The sequence below is a fragment of the Charadrius vociferus genome, unplaced genomic scaffold (assembly GCF_000708025.1).
Source record: "Charadrius vociferus isolate BGI_N301 unplaced genomic scaffold, ASM70802v2 scaffold259, whole genome shotgun sequence".
Lineage (NCBI taxonomy): Eukaryota > Metazoa > Chordata > Aves > Charadriiformes > Charadriidae > Charadrius > Charadrius vociferus.
This window is the reverse complement of record NW_009661368.1, coordinates 4,832,781-4,855,256: the sequence shown is the minus strand read 5'-3', so window position 1 is coordinate 4,855,256 and position 22,476 is coordinate 4,832,781. Positions and strand designations below refer to the sequence as shown.

General features: G+C 49.1%; 2 protein-coding genes across 2 annotated transcripts in view; both read left to right on the top strand.

Moving 5' to 3' along the window:
- NSFL1C (NSFL1 (p97) cofactor (p47)) overlaps nucleotides 1–6,900 on the top strand; it is an 8,995-nt gene extending 2,095 nt beyond the window's left edge. The window contains exons 2-9 of the mRNA XM_009893560.1: nucleotides 643–740; nucleotides 1,717–1,791; nucleotides 2,861–3,026; nucleotides 3,370–3,462; nucleotides 4,101–4,210; nucleotides 4,636–4,773; nucleotides 5,289–5,453; nucleotides 6,506–6,900. Coding sequence (XP_009891862.1) covers nucleotides 643–740; nucleotides 1,717–1,791; nucleotides 2,861–3,026; nucleotides 3,370–3,462; nucleotides 4,101–4,210; nucleotides 4,636–4,773; nucleotides 5,289–5,453; nucleotides 6,506–6,668 — 1,008 coding nt within the window. The 3' untranslated portion in view covers nucleotides 6,669–6,900. The remainder of the gene's footprint in view (nucleotides 1–642; nucleotides 741–1,716; nucleotides 1,792–2,860; nucleotides 3,027–3,369; nucleotides 3,463–4,100; nucleotides 4,211–4,635; nucleotides 4,774–5,288; nucleotides 5,454–6,505) is intronic.
- A 4,886-nt stretch (nucleotides 6,901–11,786) lies between these two features.
- LOC104294004 (sodium-dependent lysophosphatidylcholine symporter 1-like) overlaps nucleotides 11,787–22,476 on the top strand; it is an 11,955-nt gene continuing 1,265 nt past the window's right edge. The window contains exons 1-9 of the mRNA XM_009893558.1: nucleotides 11,787–11,792; nucleotides 17,888–18,007; nucleotides 18,330–18,454; nucleotides 19,133–19,265; nucleotides 19,686–19,764; nucleotides 20,175–20,332; nucleotides 20,456–20,546; nucleotides 21,105–21,226; nucleotides 21,341–21,424. Of these exons, the coding sequence (XP_009891860.1) occupies nucleotides 11,787–11,792; nucleotides 17,888–18,007; nucleotides 18,330–18,454; nucleotides 19,133–19,265; nucleotides 19,686–19,764; nucleotides 20,175–20,332; nucleotides 20,456–20,546; nucleotides 21,105–21,226; nucleotides 21,341–21,424 (918 nt within the window). The remainder of the gene's footprint in view (nucleotides 11,793–17,887; nucleotides 18,008–18,329; nucleotides 18,455–19,132; nucleotides 19,266–19,685; nucleotides 19,765–20,174; nucleotides 20,333–20,455; nucleotides 20,547–21,104; nucleotides 21,227–21,340; nucleotides 21,425–22,476) is intronic.

Here is a 22,476-nt window from a genome sequence, read left to right as displayed (position 1 = left end):
TCGCTCGGCGGCGGTCGCCGTGCTGACAGGGTCGGGCTGAGGCGGTGCCGCGGGTGCGGGGGCTGTCTGGGGCCGGAGCCCGTGCCGGTTCTCTGGTTAATTTGAACATACCTAATTTCTAGCAGGCGGCGAGGGGTCGGGTTTTGCCGGGATTGCCTGGGTTTTCCTTGAACGCTCGCGAGGCTGTCCGTACTGCCAGCAGCAGCCCCTCCACCCCCAAATTAAGGGGGAAATCGGTCACTGCTTTGACCCGCTGCTGTCTCCTATCCCCCTCAAACCATGTGCCTGTGTTTAATTAACTCCCAGTCTACTCAAGAGTGTCACAAAAGCAGCTGTTTTAGAAGAGTAATCTTAGTATAACCCCCGTAGAAATATTGCAGAATAAGGGCCTCCCATTGGGGAAGTTGCTCTGGCGTACCTGTAGTGGTGGATGTCCTACAAAGCCAAACATTTGAAGTTGGCAATGTTTTGTCTTTGCTAGGATCTCCAAATGGGGATATTACATGAAATGTTTTCAGTGTTGATGTGCCTTAAGAGGTCCAACATGATATAAGCTTCAGCTATGTTATTTTTGTGTTCTTTTTCCACTGTTCCGGAATATTTGCTCTCATCCTGAAAAGCTCCTGTGATGTTCCTTTCCAGATTGCGCTTGCCAGTTTCTATGAGGACGGGGGTGATGAGGACATTCTGACTCTTCCGCAGCCGACTCCCAGCTCTATATCCAGAGGCACTGCAGCCAGGTGAGGAAAGAGCTTCAGCTCAGGCCAATCTGTTTAACGGCAGCTTGTAAACCTGACAGCGAAAACTGTTTGGGTAAAAACACAAGCTTTGTCTAAAGCATTGATGTATATTAATTTTCAGGAGAAATAGCTCTGTGTTCAGTTCTGCTTCACCCCGTATCGCTCTCTAGAAGTTGTGAAAACCTCAGCTTTTATACATTGCAAGCGTAGATGTTATTGCACAACTAATCCAAAGATCAGTTAGGACAACTTGCCTCATTGCTCAGGAAAACTTGATTTGTCTTTTGAGGTTAGAAGACAATTAGTTGGTAATGCTTTTGTTTGGGCAGATTGTATCTCCACAGGAAAAATATTTTCTAATTTTTTGTGACACCTAATCTGATCAAGTTGAGCATTTTACAAAAAGTAGTTAATTTTGCTGTACCAAATCCCTGTGCAGTAGGGAAATACTATCCAGTTTTAAAGAAAAGGAGTTACTGAGTATGTCTTGAAGGAAAAGTGCTCTTGGTTCAGGCTTTGGTGAATAAAGGCCATATTGCAGAAGAACCCAGTTTCAGTTTGGCTAACAGCCAACGACAGCTAAAAGCCTTGGCAGAAACAACAAGAGAGGAGGGACACGGAGGCTGCACTGTCCTGGGGCCGGGAGGAGAACCCTGTGCTTGTGCAGGTTTGGAAGTGATGGCTTCGGTATGCGAGTGAGGAAGGTGACTGAAGACTCGTCGCTTTTTCTGTGGCAGCAGCCGCCGTCTGTGCCCCCACCAGTGCATCTGCGCTTGTTTTCTGTTGGTGTAGTTGGCAGAGAGGTCCAAGAGTTTGATTCACCATTCGGTTACACCACTGCTGACCTGTCATTTCATAGAGTAATGAATCAGACCCTTAAAGCAGAACGGGTTCAGCCTAATTGCAGTGTTCAGGAGCTTTTGCTTATGTTGTTGAAATGTGTCGTGAGGCTGACGTACTTCTCTGACTTTTGCAGTGACCATAGAGTAACATCGTTTAGAGACCTTGTTCATGCACAGGAGGATGATGATGAAGAGGAGGAGGGACAGCGGTAAGTTTTCAGTTAAAGACTTAAAGCCTGTGTGTTTACCCCATCGCTTTTGTGATGGCTGGCGACTTGTGTAGGTTTTTTTTTAAAAGCAGATTTAAGTTGAGATGAAATTCCTGTTGTGAAAAATCTGAGGTTTGACACACAAAGGTTGGTCAGTACAAAAGCTGTGCACAAGCATCTGTTCAGCATGGTTGTATAAACATCAGTTTTCCTTGCTGAATTGTGCTGTTGAGAGAGTCTAAGGTAGGATGTGGAAGCCCTCGTTTAAGAATAGAAAAAAGCCCAGATCATCATCCGTGTCCATAGAGAACAGAAATGTGGGAATAATGCAGGGATTGTTTTTCTTTCTGCTTGGGGTTTTGGGGTTGGTTTTGGTTGGGGTTTTGAGGTTTTGTGTTTGTTTTTAAGCAAGTACTACTTACTGCTGTAAGTAGTTAAATACCCTTAAGGTTATCAGGCAAGGTAAATTGAATGGAACTGATGGTTCAGTCTAGGTAGGCTGCGTGGTTTTCTGCAAACAGATGTGAGCTTGCTCTGTATGTTTTACAAGCCATCTGGAAGCTAATAAACCCAATCTTCCAGAAGTGCTTAATTGCACTTCACTGACTGCATTCATTGCTTCTAGTTCAGATCCATCCTCTGTGTGGTGATCTTTCAGTGTAGCATCAGCGTCTGCCTTCCCTCAAAATACCAGTTAGATGTTGCCCATCTTCCATCTGACAGGCCAGAGATTTGCTGGAAGTCTTGTTGAGCTTAGTAATATAGCATTTGAAACTGAGCCTTATCTGTCTGGGCTGTTTCTCTTGCTAGGTCTGAGACAGTTATTATCACTTTATTGCTATTGATCAATGGATAATTTTACAGTAACTGACGTAAAAAGAAGGTCTCTGTAGTACAGGAACACGTAAGTGGCTACAGTAGGAGATCAGCTGGTAGCAGCTAATATTTGTAGATCCGAGCTGTACAAAAATGAACTGAATCCTGGTATAAAACTGCTGGGTCCTGTCACATGTGTCTCCTGGAGAAGCAGCGGTCCAGTCTTACCCAGAAGCTGTGTGCTTTCTGTTAGGTTTTATGCCGGTGGCTCAGAGAGAAGCGGACAGCAGATCGTTGGTCCTCCGAGGAAGAAGAGTCCCAATGAACTGGTGGAGGATCTGTTCAAAGGAGCAAAGGAGCATGGTGCAGTGGCGGTTGATCGGACAGCCAAGAGTGGTGGCGAGACTAGCAAGCCTAAAGTGAGGAGTGATGAGTTCTTCTTCCTTCTGTTCCCCGTTTCAGTTAAAGCTCCCACCATGACAGCTGTTTGGTACTGTGGAGTCCTGGAATTATCTTAAAAGGAGAGCTGAGTCTGGACTCCTCTCTTAGTGTAGCTCCAATTCGTGTTTCACAGTGGCAAGAGAAGACACTTTCTTGTGCCATATTTATTAATTGTTCAGGCTGGTGACTGTGCCTGCAGGGCAATCGTGCTGATGCCACGAAGCCCCCCTGTTCATCCATAACGGTGTTGGGGAAAGGGAAGCAAGCTGTCTTGGGTTCGTGTCATTCTATAATCTCTTTGCCTGCTCCTCTCTCTTGCAGCCTTTCGCAGGGGGAGGGTATCGCCTCGGGGCTACTCCAGAGGAGGAGTCTGCTTATGTGGCAGGAGAGAGGAGACAGAACTCTGCTCAGGATGTGAGTATCTCTCTGTTCTGTTTTGTAGATGTCACCTGAGGGATTTCTCTGCTATAGCTACACGGCTTGCAAGCCCAGAGAATTGTAAAGCTTGATAGAAATTCAAGAGGACAGAAGTATGGTAAATCCTGCTTCTCGTGGGATTTCTGATTAGAAAATAGTAGATGCTTGGATCTTGGGTAAGCAGTTTTCTGATGAACTTTTGATTAAGAATCTGAGTGTTCCTTAGAAGCGCACAGTGTGAAAAATAGTGCGCAAAGAGCCCTGGGCGATTAACTGGTTTTTATCCATTGAGGAGATGTGGAGCTAACAGCATCAGTGCGAGATTCTCTTGTGCGTGGTTTCTGAGCAAATATGCATCTAGGCAGTGGTGGGAGTTTGGTTTCGGCTTCTCACCTAGCACGCTCTTGACTCTTCAGCCATATTTATCAAAAAGGGGTCTGTGGTGCCACTGTCTAGGAGTTGATGCATGACCATTACATAGCCAGTGCATTGGGTTTTTCCCTCAACCCAGAGGAACCTGGCTGGAATGTTTTCTGCCTCTTGAAATTCCTCTGCCAGTCTGGAACTTTGTGTCTGGTTATTATTCTTACTGAGATGTTTCAGTGAGGCTGATTGTTGTTTGGGGGCTGCTGCAGGTGCATGTTGTACTGAAGCTCTGGAAGAGTGGATTCAGTCTGGACAGCGGAGAACTGAGGAGCTACCAGGATCCGTCCAACGCTCAGTTTCTCGATGATATCCGCAGAGGGTATGTAGTGAGAGGGATGAGAAAGAATAGCTGTTTGCATTTGTGGAATCGATGGCACGTTTCACCTGAGATGTCTTATAAGAACTAGATTCTTAATATGGAACCTATGGGAGGGCAGACATGAACATTTACTTCAGATAAATGGGAAGTGGCCTTGGTTTGTATGGGGCCTTGAGAGTCTGAAGTGAACAAACAGACTTTCATATTGGGCTGAGGATTTTTGATGCACTATGTCACTCCAGGCGAGGGCCAGGGAAAAGTAACCTTTAATTTATGTCTGTTAGTGGGGAGGTGTGCATTGCCATGTTAATTAAGCAAGGGCTCGCTGTGATTCCTGAAATTCCAGAGGTCTGTGGCTGGCACTTTTCTCTGCACTTTCTGGACTTGTTTCTTCAGGCAGCTGCCTTAGGACACTCTCTTTGCAGGGAAGTCCCGGCAGAGCTGCGCAGGTTAGCACGGGGCGGACAAGTGAACCTGGATATGGAGGATCACCGTGATGAGGAGTATGTGAAACCTAAAAGTGTCTTCAAAGCTTTTACTGGAGAAGGACAGAAGCTGGGCAGGTGAGAAGACAGCAGTGCTGGTTTGCTATGTGTGTGATGCAAGTCACTTGAGAGTTTTGCTAGATTGATCCTTTTGATTCATCTTTCTGAAGAAAAGGCACTCGATGCCTGTGGTATGGGAGGTGTTCCTCTAAGAGAGGAAGTGAGGTTTACTGGCATGTACTGCGAGATGGCTGAGCCTTTCTGTGGCAGGAGGCGGATCCCTAGTTTGGATCCACCACAGCATGTCACGTAGAAGCAGTGTTTCCAAATTACACTGCGCCTGTTCCTGTGGGGGTGTGAAGACCCATGGTGTGATGCTCCAAAGAGAGATGGTAGAGGTGAAGTTCCAGACAAGTGCCTGCTGACTAGCTGACTCCTAAATTCTTGCTTCCCAACTTGCATTGGTGTCTCTTGACTGGGAACCCTGGTAGTTGGGGCAGCAGGTGTTAAGCTCACTGCCTGACTCCTGGCGCCCTGCAGCCAGGCGAGTTGTTTGGTTTTTATCAGCTCGTCTTGTGTCTCCCCGTTCTCAGCACTGCCCCCCAGGTGATGGGCACCAGCTCGCCAGCCCAGCAGGCAGAGAATGAAGCCAAAGCCAGTTCTGCCATCGCTATTGATGAGTCGGAGCCCATCACCAACATCCAAATCCGGCTCGCTGACGGTGGGCGACTGGTCCAGAAGTTTAACCACAATCACAGGTACAAATGCAACAGGAAACACAGGTTGCTAACTGGGAAGGCCTGAATGACACTGCCAACTGTGCACAGATGGAGCAGATGTTAAAATCCTGGCTAGCCTGCTAAAGGGAGCGCTGGGGATCCTTCTGTATAGGTGAATAGGAATAAAATTACTGTGGGGTTTTAAGGCAGTCATTAACTGTTAGAAGGACGGGATTTTCTTTCCAAATAGTGATGGATTATAGCTAGTGATACTGCACCTGAAAGGGTCAGAATTAGCAAATAGTATTCCTTGATGTCACCTATAAAAAACTGAATCTCTTCTAAGGGCTTTAGAAACTGTCAGATAATTAGGAACTTGGTTTCTGACATTCAGGTCAGACTTTTCTACTTGGCTACTCCCTGTGCTGGATGGAGCACCAAGGGATGCTCTTACAGCAGTTCAGTTCGCTAGGACGAGCAAAGCTGGCTTGTATACCCTGCTGCTTCGTTAGACTTCTGTCCTGAAGTCTTTCTCACCTACCTGATCTCAAAGAGTGTAGCCGTTTGTTTATACTTATTCCTTGAGTTTCTATATGAGAATCAAGCATGGTGCAAAAAACTACAAAAACCATCTTCTATGATTGGGTTCAGGAAATAGATCCCATGTTGTTGTTATGGCTGCTCTTAGGAGTTGAGATCATCCAGGTTATGCTATGTGTGATGAGCTCAGTCACTTACAGCAGCTTGTGTCAAGCAATTTGTTAATCTGTTCATCTTGAAAGGTTCAGAAACTTTCAATTTCAAATAGCTACCTGACAACACAGATGTTCCTGTTGGGCAGTGTAAAAGAATATTTAGTTGTAAATCTTTAGCTTATAAATCAGCTTGTGTTATTTCACTAAATGGGAGTCTACGGAGGAGTAGATTAAATCAGAATTGTCTGGCTGTGGCCTCTACGGTTAGCTGAAGAACCAAGTGCAGCAACTGCAGGGTTGCATGCTCTGGAAAGGGTGAATTTAGGCTGCTGCCATGCGCTTTTACAGAATGTTCAGTAACAGGATCACCCTTGTGTGTTTGATCCCTTTGGACAGGATCCGTGACATCCGGCTCTTCATAGTAGATGCTCGGCCAGCGATGGCTGCCACCAGTTTCGTCCTCATGACCACCTTCCCAAATAAAGAGCTGACTGATGAGAACCAAACCCTGAAGGAAGCCAACCTGCTCAACGCTGTCATTGTTCAGCGGTTAACATAAAGGAACCCACCTCTCGCCACACGCCTGCCTGCAGCGCGCATGTGTCGTCTCGTCCTGTGTGTGCACCTGCGCCGTGCGACACAGGCTCACATCTACTTGTAGCTCTGGGTTCTTAGGTCTTGGTTGGACTTTTTTTCTCTTTAGTTGCATTTCCCATGGGTTGGTTTTTTTTTTGTGATGATGATCAGTGGACTTTAAAATAAATAAACGAAACGAATCCGTTTTGAAAGGAGCTGCAGCCTATTGTGCCAGAAATTCTCCCACAAGAGTTCAGTTACCTTTGTGGATTGTGTTACTGCGCTCTTTAGAGGGGAGGAAGGTAAGGGGGAAGGGAGCTCCCAGGGAGCAGTTTCTGTCCTTTGCCAATTGACTGCTCATCACAGTCTTTTTGCTCTTCCCTCTCCTCCAGGGACTGCTGCAAAGTGCTTCCTTTATTTTCGCACATTAAATATAAATTATACAAGATTGGGTGATCTGATTGTCAGGATAATGGTTACACTGCTGTAAAAGCCCGGGGGGGGGGGGGGGGAGAAGTCTTTGTGAAACAGCTGTTGTTCAGTGTGGGGAAAACTCCAATGCGTGTGTGCAGGTGCAAGGTTTAACACTCTTCTTGGGCTTTTCCGGAGAGAAAGTCCTGACTTTCCTTCCCTCAGCAGAACTCTTAGGGGCATTCATTGCAGTACCCACCTGCTCTGCTTGCACTTTCTCCAGCAGTCCAGACTGACTGCAGTTTTAGTTTGCTGTATTGCATTTCTCTGACAAACCCTGCTGCTGACTTTTTCTTTCCAAGAACGTACAAAGGTGAATCAGCTTGAAGTGTCTGAAAGTAAAAGGCAAACAGGGTCTATCTTACTGAAAAGCAAGTTTTATTTTAAGAGGTGAATTATTGAGATGATGAAAACACCTCAGGTAGAAAAACTCAAGGCTGTGATACCTTTTGATTTATTTCCTCTCGTCTGCTGAGGACTAACGTAGCTGAACACCTGGAATTCTCCAGCTTCGGTCTGTCCTGCAGTTTGTGTTTTGGGCTCAGGTCTCCATATCTTTCTTTCCTTTGAACAGAATCCTGCGGGTGAATTCCTTACGCCTAGACACGAGGGACTGGTAGCGCTGGTGTAGCATCACGCATACTAGTTGCCATCTAGCGTTGTGCCACGGCACTTTGCGCCGACCCGCAGCGTGCTTGTTGTCCTAGCCCTGAGCTTCGGAGCAGAACTCAGAGCTGTGCTGAACTGTGGGCCTCCAGACACCAGCTAACTGGGGGCTGCGCCGCACCAGCCGTAGCCCTGTGGGAGAGGCTGGATCGCTGCCCCGTGAAAGGTTGGAGCATGCTGTCTGCTTCCTGCCTTAGTCACGCTGGAGCCCTGCGGCTGCTGCGCTGTAAGTCCACCCCCCCTCATAACTCTGAAGTTTCCAGGTCCTCACCTTGGTGTGAGCAGAGAAGTAGCTCTAGGGACGTGCAGGCTGGGGGAGGGCCAGCAGGTTGGACAGGTTCAGCATGAGAAACTCGCTTGGCTGCCTGTATTAATACAGAACTGCAGGAGTAGATGCCAGACCTTAGCAAGGGCATTTTTACAACAGTTTCTCAAATGAGAGCTGAATTAACTTATGTTTTTCGTTACTAAATAGATCTATAATGTGCATAACAGCAAATTGTAAATTATTGTGAAAATTACCATTAAAAGCCCGCAAAATAGGAAAACGGCGTTTGACCCTTTCTAATAATGGCTACCACCTCTTCTCGTGTTTTGGATGATGTCATACAGATGTCTACACTTACTGCTTTGGGCTGCTCGACGAGAAGGCTTCCCAGTGCTGAGCTGTCTTCAGCTGAATGAGATCAAAAATCTCAGCAGCATTTTAAAAGACTTTTTCTGACAGGTGAACCTGGGGTTTGCCTGCCTCCATCACTTGATGTTATGTATTACGATCATTTAGTAATCTGTGTGAACCAGTATGGAGAGAATTCAGAAAGGGAATTTCCCTCAGAGCTAAATATAGTAACAATGCCTTGTGGCAAGTCACTCATTTTTAATTGTTCATCGGAGGTGTTCTTGTATCCTGATCTTCTTCACATGTGCTGTTTTGGGGACCTGGGACAACATCTTCCAGAAAGCTGGCCAGGATGTGCCCCTAGACCCAGAAAAAAAAGTTTATCTAACAGAAAGAGTACACGTTATTTGTTTCCTGCTTCTGCCTTGGTTAGCTGGTGGCATCAGAGGGCTGAGGTGGTGACTAGCTGGTGTCTGCGGTCTTTGGCTGGAGGAGCTAGAGACATTGATGCCCCCAAATTAAATGAGGATTGGGAGCTAGACAGCAACTCATGTAGCTGCCGACCCCAAGGATTTTGTCGCACAGATTCTTCTCACTGATGGGAAGTTTCACATCCAGGTTTCCTTCCAGCTCTCTCCTTGCCAGTGAGACGGAAAGTTGCTAAATTCAGAGAGGCTCCAGGCTCGGGAACGCTCCTCTGCCAGGAAAAGCCAATTTTCCCCCTGAGCCAGAGGGTGGCAGTGCTGCAGAGAAGCTGCTCTCCACCTCGAAGGCTCCTGCTGAAAAACTCTGCCGGCTCCCTGTTGTCTGCGGGGACCTGCACCTTGTGCTCCTGGGTGGCTGTGAGACCTTCTGGGACGCCGCTGCCGACTCCTTCTTCCTCTGATTCTTTTCTTGGCTTTTGTTTTTGTAAGTAACGAGCAGTGCTTATCTCCTGGTGACCAGGATCAGCTCTGCCCTGCCGCCAGGGTATCTGAAGTGTGCCCAAGTGGAGCACTGAAGCGGTATCAGTAACCACGATAGGCGTATCTTCTTCCAAAGTTGACAAAAGAGCCTGTGGAACAAATTGGAAGCAAAGTTTCACCATAAAATAAGCTATAAAGCAAAAAATGACAGCCAGGCTAATTAATGGGGAAGGGATAAATTACCAGAACAGGAAAAAAGCTGGGAGTGTGTGTGGAAAATCACCTTCCTTCTCACTTGTGCAGCTCTTCAGTGTTTGACGTGCTCCTGCGGGAAGGTAAATGCTGGTTTCTGATGCTCCTATTGTTTGTCATGGTTGTTAGTGAGGTTTTTTGACTTTCTCTCTCATAAAATCTTCCTTTATCACTCTGAGTCTCTGTTCTAACAGAGTCATAGGCTGAGATTGGGCTTTTCTGAAACTTTATGCCTGCAAAAAAAGTGTCTTTTTCTCCTTTGCCCAGAAAAGTGTTTCACTTTGAAATTTTGCTTTTTTTCTCTGATCATTCCCTCCACAGGGGAGTCCTGCCTGTCTTCCTGGTCTTTCACACGCTGGTGTTAAGGCAGTGCTCCATGTCTCACATGAAAACCTACTTCTTTGCAATTTCTGTATGACAAGATACAGCCCAGCTTTATGACTGTGCTGTCCTAGCTGGGGCTGATGTCTTTCACTGTATCTGAGTGGTTTTCTTTGAGTGCTGTATTTTAACAGTTTTCCTTTCCTTAGATGGGTAATTGTAGGACTTCCTTGGATATTTTTCCTTCATACACAGTTCATTGTTTCCTCTTTTTCCTTTTCACATGTCCGCGTTGCTAAGATTTAGTTCCTGTGTTTTCTGATAGCATTTTGCACTGTTTCCTGGGAACTCTGCCTCCCCTCTGTAATGCTGCTTTTCCCATGGGTTCTTTTTCTGGTCTATGTTTCTTGCATGATCTGGGGTCTGCCTACCTCAGGAGGTTCTGCTACCCCAGTGCATTTGGAAAAGTAGTTTTTCAGTGGTGTAGGAACATCCAGGTACATAGCACCTTCAGCTGCTTCTTTGGGTAAAATAACTTTAACAGCACAAAGCAGCTAGCTGCTTGGCTTGTTTCGGCACAAAACTCCGGTGGCTCAGCTAGAAGATAAATGGAAGCAGCGACAAGAGATAGGGAGCAAGAAATCACAGTGGGGACACCTGCAGCTACAAGAGGGTGACTGTAAATTTTGGTCTAACTCTTTTTTTTTTTCTTGTTGCCTTTGGTTATACTCAGTTATATTTAATTTAATCTTTGCTCCTTGTTGCTGGAAAACACTAAATCTTTCCAGAAGGAGAAAGTGACCTTCATGCCATGGCTGCTTCTTGGGTGGGTCTTCAGTTCCCCAGTGTCTTTATTTAGAGGAGTGGTTAAAAGGATGTCAGTGGGCTCCTGAGATGTTCTTCGGAAGTTCAGTCAGGGTGGTTTTCTTTCAAAAGCAGCACTGCTTTACAGATCCTTCGCTATCAAAAAAAAAGGACCTTAAGTTGATGTTTCTTCTGACTCTGTAGTTATAGTGGAAAACTGGCTTGAGGGATTGGTGCCATAGTAAAACAAGATGCTTATGGGTTTCTTCAAAGCCCACCACCATGAGGGGAGGACCTGCGATATCTGTGTTAATCCTTGGGCAGAAGCTGGTGTCTGTTCAGGAGTTTGCTGTTTAGGTAAGCCCATTGAAGGATTGCTAGATTGTGAAAGCAAAACAATGCTACCCCCTTACAGCTTCTAAATGGTCTTGTTTCTATTGGTGAACCAGAATGTTTATAGATGGAGACTGGTAATTTTGAATGACAGTTTTAATTAAGCAACAAAGTTGTTTTTCTTACCAGGTTGTGGGTTTCCATTGGCGCTTGTATGGTAAACACCTGGCATCATCCAAGGAAGGGTGTCTGTCACTCAAGGCAGAGCTGGGAAGCTGAAGCCTGCGGTTCTCAGCCGTGCCTGCTGCCAGGTGGCTTTCCTGGTGACCCAGCTGCATCCCTGATGAAAGAGAAGCCTTTCAGCTCCTCTTGCACTTCGAGACTCAGAACAGACTTCTGTGAGCTGCGTGTTGCTGTACCTGTCCTTCAGGCACAGCAGCGGTGAACGTGCGCATCAGTGCTCTGCCTGGTGTGAAGGGAATTAGCCATCGCGCACACACTCGCTTAATCACGCAGAGCTGGGTCTCCTCACCTACAGTCCTTGTAAATGAGGTGTGATCGCCCTGACAGCTTTCGTGGTGTGTTTTAAGCAGTTTCACTTTACTTTATGAAGGAAAAAAAGCCTAAAGGTAGTTGATGTCTGCTGAGACTTCAGCTGCAAGTCTCCTTCTTGCTCTGCTAAATAATGCATGTGCTGTACCACGTGGCATAAACATACAGAACAGGCACGATGGCGGTGAGTGGCTCTGGGAGCCGGTGGAGTGTGTGTCACTGCAGACTGCTTGGGGACTTCCGTACGTTGGCTGCTGCCAAAGCGCTAACTGGGCTTCTACGGCAATACTGGTGGAACAAGTGCAAACACACACCGCCTAAACTGAGGTAGCAGCTTATTGCAGCTGCTGGCCCGGTGATGGGGCTGGCTGTCAGCAGGGATCCCGCAGACTTCAACAGAAACGGGAAGAGAAATCCTTTCTAGTTACCTGTTAGCAAAAGTTTTTTCCAAATGAGTCCCGCGTTTCCCTATTATGCTTTTCTACAGAGAGTAGTATAATACTAATTATGCAACAGGCCCACATCTTTGGTAATTGAACAGCTCCTGTGTCAAGCACCTCTCAATTTACTAATTTATCATTTTCTGACTTATTTACTACATTCCTAAATGCTTATCTTATTTGCTGTTCTGTCTTGTCTGCACTGAGCCTGTCTGTCCCAGCGCTGGGTGTTCCTGAATAGATTCCAGATGTTCTTATTTACTCAGGTACATTTTGTGACTACTTGTTAAATTAACTCTTTATTGGCTTATGGGGCCTACAGTAGCTCTTCTTCTCCTGTCTCACCCACCTTGGTGCCTGTTGAAGTCACAACTCCCGTTCCACCAAGAGAAGGCAGCTGTGCTAAGGGGAACACGAGAGCCACTGGCTGTGCTTAGAGCAGTCAAGGAGGCGTCAACCTCTGGAGAACTTGTTAGTGGAACATATCCAAATGCTGCCACTTGCTTCTGTGCCAAAATAGTCCCATTTGCTGGCTTTAGACTATTTTTTTTTTTTTACTTATTTTTTTTTTCTCCAGCGGGGCTGCCTTGCCTGAGCGGCCCATCTCTAGGTCATAGTACCCTGAGAAAAGCTGTCGAGCTAGCATGGTTTGGATTGGAGTTGTTTGTATCATGCATTCCCGGGCCCCTGGGCTGCCTTCAGAGATAAGATCTCATGCTTCTGCAGTGGAGAAGGGGGTTCTGGGGAAGGGACCTTTCCTTTGCAGTGAGTAAACTCCAACATGACCTTGTTTCTTAAACTGCAGAGCTTTGGCTTCTCTGAACATTTTGCTGCCATTTGTGCAACAGAAAAACGAATGTAGCTGCACTGTTGCTGAGTGCTTTCCCTATTCTTTGAAAACCTATTTCTAAGCAACCAGTAGCAAAAGATTAGTGTAGCAATGGAAGAAGTATTGTCCTTTTGCCCCTTGGTGTGCGCAGGGTACGGCAAGCTGGTTTGGTTAGATTTCAGGCCTCAGCACACGGCGCTATTAGAAAGCTCATTGCTTGCGGCAAGTAGCTCAGTGTATAGCAGTGATTAACAGTGTGATTGGTGCTTTTCACCAAAATCTGCCTTTCCACCACAAAGCTGAACCCGCTCCTGTGCAGAGGCGGGCTGAGAGCTCCCCGTGCTGCACTAGCAATCGTGACATCCTGTCTAGACCCAACGGGTGATGCTGCCTTCTGTAAGGCACCGAGCAACATGACAAAAGGCTTTGGGAGGATCTGAGCGGAGCAGAAATAAAGCTTTCCTGTGTTGAAGATAATTATGCACAGAATTAGCCAGGGAGCGAGAGCTACACAGCTACTCTGGGAGGTAACTGTTGGTCATCTGTTGGCTTTCTAGTCCGCGAGCAGAAAATGCAGCTATTTGCACCTGGAGAGTAAATGAGCGCCAAAGAGCCAGCGGATTAAGTGCTGAGTGCAATTTCCAAAAGTACCTTGTGTCTATCCAAAAGTAATTGTGTGTGGTGAGTGGGTACAAAATGGCCTAGGAAAAAATACAAATCAGGTTTTTTATATTTCCTTTTGAGTTTCCCCTTTCCTCTTGGGTGGGAAGAGATGTATTTTGCTTTCTTATAGAGATGTATGCTTAGATATGCTGGTGGGAGACAGGGATTTGGCTCCCACTGCACTGGCTGTGGTCCAGCGTGAGTGATATCTGTTATCTGGGATGTCAGTATAATAGCAGTGAAGAGAGATGCCGCTGACTCAGTTGTACTGTGACTTATTAACCAAGTTCTGACTCAGCCTGCAAAATTCAGGGTTTTTAGATTAACCCTCACTGGACAAGGCAAGGCTGAGCTAAAGATGATGCATTTTTTGATGATGAAGCATTGTGATGAACCTTGCGGAATGGCTCCTTGCATTCCCTTTGGGTACAGGTGGTGATACAGAGACACTAACAGGGATTCAGTGCTCCCAGTGGCTCTTGGTAACCTGGGAGGAGAGCAGGGAGAGGGGTTTGCTGGTATTCTTCTGCCCCAGCTGCTGCATATAAGTTCAGTCTTGGAGACTGAGTTTGATCTAGCTAGAGAAGCCTGGTTTTGAAGAGCTGCCTGATGAGGCTAAATGTGCCAAACAGATGATTAGCGGGCAGAGTGGTGGTGCGATCCCTTTCCTGCCAGCCTTTTGCTGTGTGCCTTCTGTCCTCTGAAGCCGATTTCTCCCTCTGCCTTTGCTTTGCCAAGTGCTTCTAACGGTGACTGGCTGCATGCTGTGAGCACCGCTGCCTTGGGAACTCGGCTGCTCCCACACAGCCAGTGCTGAGTAACTGGGCTCCTACTGCTCTTAATGTAGGAATAATTTTTGGTTTGTGATACCGAAGCTGCTGGTCTCTACGGGTGATGAAGGGTCTGTGAAAGGGGACTAAGAAAAGCATATTTCTTGTCACCAGGCTAAAACATACTGTGTGCGGTCTGCATTGCCATGGGAGATCTCTGAGGAGCTCACAGACTGAAAGAGGTTGATAATTGCAGATCTCGTTTAATAGGGAAAGGAAAATGTATCCCACGCCTCCTACTTTGAGTGACGTTGTCCTGGGCTATAGCAGTGCCAACACCTTGTACCCATTAAGGAGAGCACAAAACAAAGGGGCAGGTGAATAAGGAGCCAGAGCTGGGCTCCTGGTCTTCCTGGGCTGCTTGGGAGAGAGAGGGCCTTTGTTGGGGAGTGACCCGTGGCGAGAACCTGTCTGTTCCCGCTGCCCTCTCCCTGGCTGCTCCAGCCACTTTGGTTGCTCACTCTGGGTTTCACACGCTGGTGCTTTGCAGCTGGTGCTGAGGTGGGAGTCCTGGAGTGGCTCAAGCGTGTTCTGGCGGTGGTCTGGAGCTCAGGCAAAGGACCTCCTCTCCACACCCCTAAGATCTCAGTGTGGCAGCAGCCCTGGGATGGGGAGGAAGTGCTGGACCCAGCTTGACCTTTGAAGACTACCAGATTCCTCTGCTTACCTGCAGAGAGCCTGGGAGCTACTGCCCAGAGTACATGCTGCTCTGTGAGCGCTGCCAGGCTTCCCGCCTCCATGGGCAGGGTCTGGACACGCTCCTCCCTCAGGGGCCAGTCATTTCCCCTCCATCAGCTCCTCCTGGGGCCCCACAGATGTGGTATCTTCATTTGTCAAATCTCCATCCAGCTCTGATCTGTGCCTGCAGTGTGCTTTTTCACGTACAAGGCAACTTCTTCCTCACCCTGGGCAAGGAAGCTTCTGCTTCCCCGCCACGTGCCGTTGAAGGACACGGTTGTGTCTGCAGTCATGCTTCCAGGTGGTCATGAAGATGCTGAGCTGCACAGGTTAACCCAAGAAGGAGCTCTCCCACAAAGGAGAGTGGTCCACAGAGAGGTAAGATCAACGTCCCAGGGTGCTTCTTTCTCACACGCAGCAATGCTTTTCACACGTGCACGCTAACCCTCGCGAGTGCGCACACCCACGCAGAGCCTCCCTGGATCGAGCAGCCGCAAGCTGTGGGGGTGTTTCGAAGTGTTTATGACTCAAGCTCAAGAACACATTGTTAAAGCAAGGCTCTGCGTTTTGTTGCTGTTGCTGACTTTCAAGTGAAATGGGCAGAGACACGCAGAGCGTTGTCCTACCTGCTGAGAGCATAAAGAGAACAAAAGCTGCCACAAAACCCTACAGTCGAGAGAAATGCTTTTGTAATTTTAGAAACAGAATTGCTGTGGAAATAAGATGTTGTATGAGTAAGTACTCCACAGTGGTGGTGCAAACTTAATGCTTCAGCCATCCCTGTGGGACAAGGTTAGTCTGCAATTTGAAATACAGGGGACCTGACTCTTGCTGTGTGCTGTAAAAGGCAGAAAGTAAACTGGGAGCAGAAGCTGAGGCACAAGCAGGCTGCCGAGGTTACCTGGGTGTGCAGGAAGAGGCCGGGTCCTTCAGCCTGGTGGGCACAGCAGCATCAGTGCTTTTTCCATGGCATGGGCTGTGGAGGAGTTACTGCTAATTGCTGCGTGAGGGAAAGGCACTCGGTGCCTTCTGGCATGCTGCTTTTTGGGGTTGTGCTTGTGTTTCTGGAAGCTGCTCCCTAGTACTGTTACAATGAGGGTCTGTCATCCCTCAAGGGTGGCTGTCAGCTTAGCTGATGCTAGCAGCACAACAAGCCATCTCCAGCCCAAAAAGTCTGGGGAACCAGCAGATTGCCCCCCCACCCCACAAGAGATGAGGGCAACTGGGAATTTGAAGTGATTCCTGACTTGATTTCCCCGTTACCCAGCCGTCGATGTGACCATGCAGTCTGTCCCTCAGCCCAACCTCTCGTACAGCGGTTTCTGTGCCAAGTGTCCATCCCTCCTTACTCTCTGCTTTTCTGCAGAACTCTTCCTGGAAGAGCTTGCAGCCTTTTATAGCCATGTCTGGACCGGGCCTGTCGCCTGGGATGGCCCTCTGCGGAGCCTTCTGCATCTTTCCAGAACGGGCTGTATATTTTTTGGGTGCAGGACAGCAAACTGCCTGCCACACTCTGAGCTGTGCTGGAGCTGCTCGGTGATCAGGAAAGCTGAAACATGGTGTAGACCAGGAATCTAAGATCCTAACAAGTGTGTTAGCCCTGAGCATCATCCAAGGCAGCCTGTGCTGAGATGGGAGGTCAGCCCTGGTCCCCAGGCATCTGCACTGCAACCCCACCACTGCTGACCCCATCCCAACAGAAATGGCCTCTAGCAATGGTCTTGCTTGTAAGAGAGCCGAGCTGCTGCCAAGGCCATGCGCTGCTTCAGCCAAGGGGAAAGCTGGGCCCAGACAAGCCGTCTGCTTTCTATGTGGTCTCACCCTGTATTCTGCAGTATACTCCTGGTCTTGAGTGATGCAGAGGTGTGTCATGATAGACAGCGAGTTCATTTCGGGGCTGGGAGGAAGTCAGTGCTGTAGGTTGCTTCTGGGAACTTGCCAGATACTTGAGGCTTGGTACGGTATTTACTGAAGCTAACCACATCCAAATAAAATAGAGGCTTTGCCATCAGCCCTCTTCCTGCATGCTGAAACGTTCCTTGTGCTTTCCCTGTTGATTTATAGAAATCCCCTGGGCTCTGGCCTTTGCAGGCTCTCTCCTCGGACTGTCTGCATTACAGTCACTTTAAGCCTGATGCAATTTGTACTTTTTAATATTAAAGAATTTGAACCATTGGATTGTGGCTCAATAGAATAGGAAAGAACGACATTAGACCAGCTTAGCAGATCGTTCGGTGTCTGGCATTAGATATGTATCTCATTTACATTAGCAGCCTGTGATCTCATGCAAACGTGCCTCCCAGGAGAATCAAGGTGAAACACCAGGGATGTGGCCCTGGTGACAAGACAAGCCCAAGACAAGCAAATGAGATGGATGCCCGCTGCTCAGCTCTTGCCTTGGGGCTTTGGCTAGTCGAGGAGTGGATGTGGGCTGGTGGGCTGGAGTGAGGACAGGGGCTGTTGGTGTGCCCAGCCCCTCAGGGCAGCTGTGCAAGAGACCCTGAAGGCTTATGAAGAATATGAAACTGCTGAGCAGGATCTCACAAGCCAGGCTGCTGCCCTGTTGCACGCACCAAGATTGCCAGCAGATGGGGAAGCACCCTACAGCACCCCAACTGCCACGTCCACCGTGCTTGTGGGTGTCAGGTGGAGTGATGCCCAGCCAAAGGACAGGTAGGTGAGTCATGGGTGGGTGCGTGGGGGGTTATGACATGACTCAAGATTTAAATGGACCTCGGAGAACCCAGCAGGTGGAAGAAGCAGCAGCTGGAGGTTTGCTGTCAGCCAGAGGTGCGTATCATTTCTCAGGTGGGCTTGTTCCCTGGTGTCTTGGCTGCAGGAGAAGTCAGGACTGCCGCTTTGCAGAAAGATTTGCTATGCTGTTGGGGGTATTCCCTACCAGATGACAGGCAATGCCCTCGGATTTTTCCTCCAGATCTTCCTGTTGGATGTTGTGCAGGTGAGTGGCCACGTGAGATAGGGTTATCAGCAAAAGGGGTGGCATAAGCTCACCAAACTGGGGCAAGGGTAGGGTTTGGTGGGTGGCCAAAGCGCTTGGAAATGCTCATCAGAATTAGGCATTCAAACTGGATCAAAATCGCATGTTGCAAATATTGTCGGTGGGCATTCAGGAGATGTTTCTGGGCCATTTCAACACTTGGAGTGGTCACCAGGGGATGCAGATGAAACATTAGCTAGAGTGAGCCGCATCGTGCCGACTGCTCGCAGCTTTTCCCCAGGACTTCTTTCCCTTTCGAGCTGTGGTTTCCATTTCCCCCCAGCTGGAGCCATTCCATGCCTCTTTGATCATTTTCCTTGGAAGAGCCTGGGATGCAGTTACTGACCCAGCTATTGGCTTCCTAGTCAGCAAGAGTCCACGGAGGAAATATGGCAAGCTGATCCCATGGTGAGTATCTGGGCTGGAGCCTCAGGACGGTCTTCACTGCCTCAAATTCCTTCAGTGCTAGTGCAAGGAGGTAGCTGGGACGCCTCACTGGGAGTTTAATGTGATTGTGGCTTACGGAGAATTACAAAAACTTAACATCACAAGGACACTAAAGATAACATAACTTGCAGTGGGGTCCATATGTCATTGCAATGGAAGAGGAGAAGAGGGAAACTTGTACACTTGCTCTTTGCCTGGGGCCTCACATTTTCAAGGCCACAAGGTTTGGTGCTCTGAGAATCCTGTATGGTGGCACCTACAGGGTTTGGTAGTCAGCTGTGCCAGCAGCTCTCCAGCAGGCTCTAACCACGGGCAGATCGTGCACGTAGAGGGTTACCATTGCCTCCAGGGTTCTGCAGCAGGGCAAGGACCTGAAGGAGTTAAGCAAGAGAATATGAAACGTTGAACAACTTAAACATTACTTTTTCTCTCAATGCTTGTGTTTAGCCTCCTCCCAGCCTGACTGATGGATGCTGACTTGAGCAAAGCTGTTTCCTCTCACAGACCTTGATCTTGCAGTAGCTGGGCTGTGGTTTGGAAGCTGGGGAAGAGGCTGTGCTACATAGCTCAGCTTGTGTAATGAGAAGTGTGACCACCTTATCTGAGGGTCACATCTGACCAGTTCTGCTTCCTCCCCAGGATTGCATGCTCCATGCCATTCGGGGTGCTCTGCTACTGCATGATGTGGTTCACCCTCTCGGATGCCACCCCCGCCTCCCTGAAATTCCTGTGGTACCTGTTCATGTACAGCTTCTTCCAGACTTGCATGACCGTAAGGAACATAGTGCCTGGGGCTGACTGTCTTATACAGCAAGGAACAGGGGCACGCTGAGCTGGGGAGTCCCAACCCCAGCCTCTCTGGGAAGGAACCTGGAGTGGAGTCTGGGAGAGCTGTAGCTGGGGAGCTGTGAGGGATGCAGGATGGTGCAGACCATCCCTGCAGGGATGGTGAGATGGAGCGGTGGGTGCATTTTAATCTGGGGCTGGGCTGCCTGTATATGATGATGTGACCTTCTCCTTCACTGGTTTGTGGGAACAGAGCAAATCACAGAAGAGGAGGGGGAAAAGCCACCTGTGTTCAGGGGTGGCACAGAAAGCAGCATTATCTGCTGTGTGTAGGGATGAGGGGTGTCATGACCAGCAAACCAGGGAAGCGGCAGCCAGAGCTGTGTTTGAACTGTGCTCTCCCTAGTGCCACCATGTGCCGTACTCTTCCCTGACAATGTTCCTGGGAGGAACCCAGAGAGACCGTGACTCAGCCACTGCCTACAGTAAGTGTCTGTGCCCCTACAACCCCTGGCTGCCTGCGTTCCTGGGACACCCTCCTCAGAGGAGAGGTGAATAAGTTCCTCTGGCTTTCATCAGGCTGCAGAGTGGATGGGGTAAACCAGGGATGAAACCAGTCATCTTCTGCAAGAAATTTACCTGCAGAAACATTTCTTAAATCTGCATCATCCCTAGGGGGCTCGGGACCCAGATTTATTGATTCCAAACATTAGAGCGTTTACTGCTGGAGCCAAGGGAAAAAAGTCAGAGCAGGCAGAAATATCATATCTTTTCTGAGGCAGCTCTGGACGTTGGTGCCTCCAATTCCATTCCCAAAGCTGGTCTCTCACCGTGAGGGATGTATCCCATCAGCCAGGGAGCGGGACTGAGGTTTCTCTCCTGATCGTCCTGGCAGGAATGGGGATGGAGGTGTTCAGCACGCTCCTTGGGTCAGGAATCCAGGGGCAGATTGTGGGCAGTTACCATGCCCGCATGATGAACGGCTGTTACGTGTCAAATGAGACCCTGCCCAACGCAAGCACCTACAGCCTCACGGACTCTCTGGAGAACACGGTAAGGGCTGGCCTGTCTGCCCTCTGCTCCTCCTGTAAGCTCTGGGGCAGGTGCCGCAGGCTGTGCCACCAGCTCTGTACGTGGTACCCGCACTGTCACTGTGCACTGTCTCTTGTTTTCCAGCGCAGGGCCTATGTATTTGCATCCCTGGTCCTGGGCTCAATCTATTGCCTGTCCTGTCTGATTCTTATCTTTGGAGTCAGGGAGCAGCCTGGTAAGGTCCACTTAGATCCAATTTGAAGGGTGCCCAGTGGCAATGAGAGGTGAGGATGGGGGTTGAAGAGGAAGGTGTGAGGCAGAGGGAGCTGGGCACCTATGTGGGGGGATGGCTCTCTGGGTGTGGGGCTCAGACACAAACACACACAGACTTGGATGCCAAGACCCTCCTTGGTTTGTGCTGGCAGCGTCTTGCTCCTGCAATGGAGAGGGGAGGTGCTCTGGAGGAAGGAAGGCTCCTGCTGCCTGGGAGCTCCTGCGGGGAGCTGTGGGCCCGGGACAGGATCTGCAGCTCACCGCTTCGCACTGAGCAGGGCTCGCCAACACACAGCCTGCAGAGCTACGCAGGCCAGCCCGTGTGCGCAGTGTAAAGAGGCAAAATCCTGCTTGTAGCTGACACCGGGGCTGTCGTCTCTGCACTGAGATATCAGACTCCGGTAGCTCCTCACCCAGCTGAGCTGCACCCTGGATGCAACGGCAGAATCCCCCTGTGTCTCCCACCCCATCACGTTCGTTCTGGCAGCTCCAGTGCCAGCCCTGCTGTCTCTCCTCTCAGGGCCCCTTAGTCCCCTGGGGAAGGTTGAGCTGCCTTTTGCCAGCTGCCTGAGGATGATCGTGGGACACAAGCCCTACACCCAGCTGCTGTGTGGCTTCCTCTTTGCGTCCCTGGCCTTCCAGGTGCGAGACCTGCCATGGCAGAAGGAGAACTTGGGGGATAAGATGTCCAGGCAAGTTATCCAGACAGTGAACTCGGGACTCTCAGTCATTAATGTCTCCACATTGCTTTCCCAGATCACACAGGGGATCTTTGCCTTCTTCTGTACTCATGCTGCAGGGTTGGCTGGGAAGTTCCAACATTTAGTGCTTATCATGTTGGTAAGTGAGCCCTAGGCAGACCTTCCTGGTGGAGGAAGGTCTCCTTCCCTGGGTCACCCCAGCCCTTCAGCACAGGCAGCTCAGCCTTGTGGAGTCATGTCCTGCTGCTTCTGCCCATCAGCAAGGATGTCACCCAGGCAGAGACTGGCAGTCCTGGGGGCCATTGCTAAGACTTCCCTTTGGTTCCCTCCTCAGGTCACAGCTTCCCTCTCTATTCCCTTTTGGCAGTGGTTTTTGGGGAGATTTGGAAAGAAAACAGCAGCGTCACTGGGTCTGGCGGTGAGTTTGCTGTTGTGGCTGTCGACTGAGAAGCCCTGCAAAGGGAAAGCCTTGCCCCCAGCTGCTCACTGTGTCTGGGGAGAAGAGCTGGGTGGTGGCTAAGGGTAGCCCTGAGCATGGTGTCCTCTGCACTGCAGGTGGCCAGGAGTTAACCCAGTAGTTGATGGGAGCTCTGCACTTCCTTGTGTCTGGCCACTGCTGGTATTGGTGGCCGTGGCTTTGCAGCGCTTTGCAGTAAGGTGCAGGGAGGCTGAGGGACTGTCCCTGGGACAGTGGGGAAATGATTTTTTTGTAGCGTCACCCAACCAAGGGCTCAGGCTCTGAGACTCCATGGCTGCAGATCTGGTGAGCTGCGTGTGATCAGATGCTGTAGCAATGCACCAGTGTCATGTGCACACACAAATATCATCCTGTGGCCTCTGTCCTGCTACAGGATCTTGCACGCTTGATGCAAGTGATCTTAATTCTGCCACGCAGCTCTGTGAGAGGCACGGGGAGGGAAGGGAGGGCTGTGTACCACGCTTGGCAGAATTTTTCAGAATTAGATCCTCAGATCCCATTGAGGATCTATCTCCAGATGCCTTTCTCACAGACATTGGGTCCAGCCATAGCAGATCCAGCTTTCCAGTTTAACCACTCAGTTCCATTGCCCTCTATAACCATCCCTTCTTTACCCAAGAGGAATGTTTTGCTGCCAGTGTCAGCCTGTCCAGGGCCTCCATGCGGCACTGCACAGGGGACAGGAGCACTTCTATATATGAAATGTGTAGGGA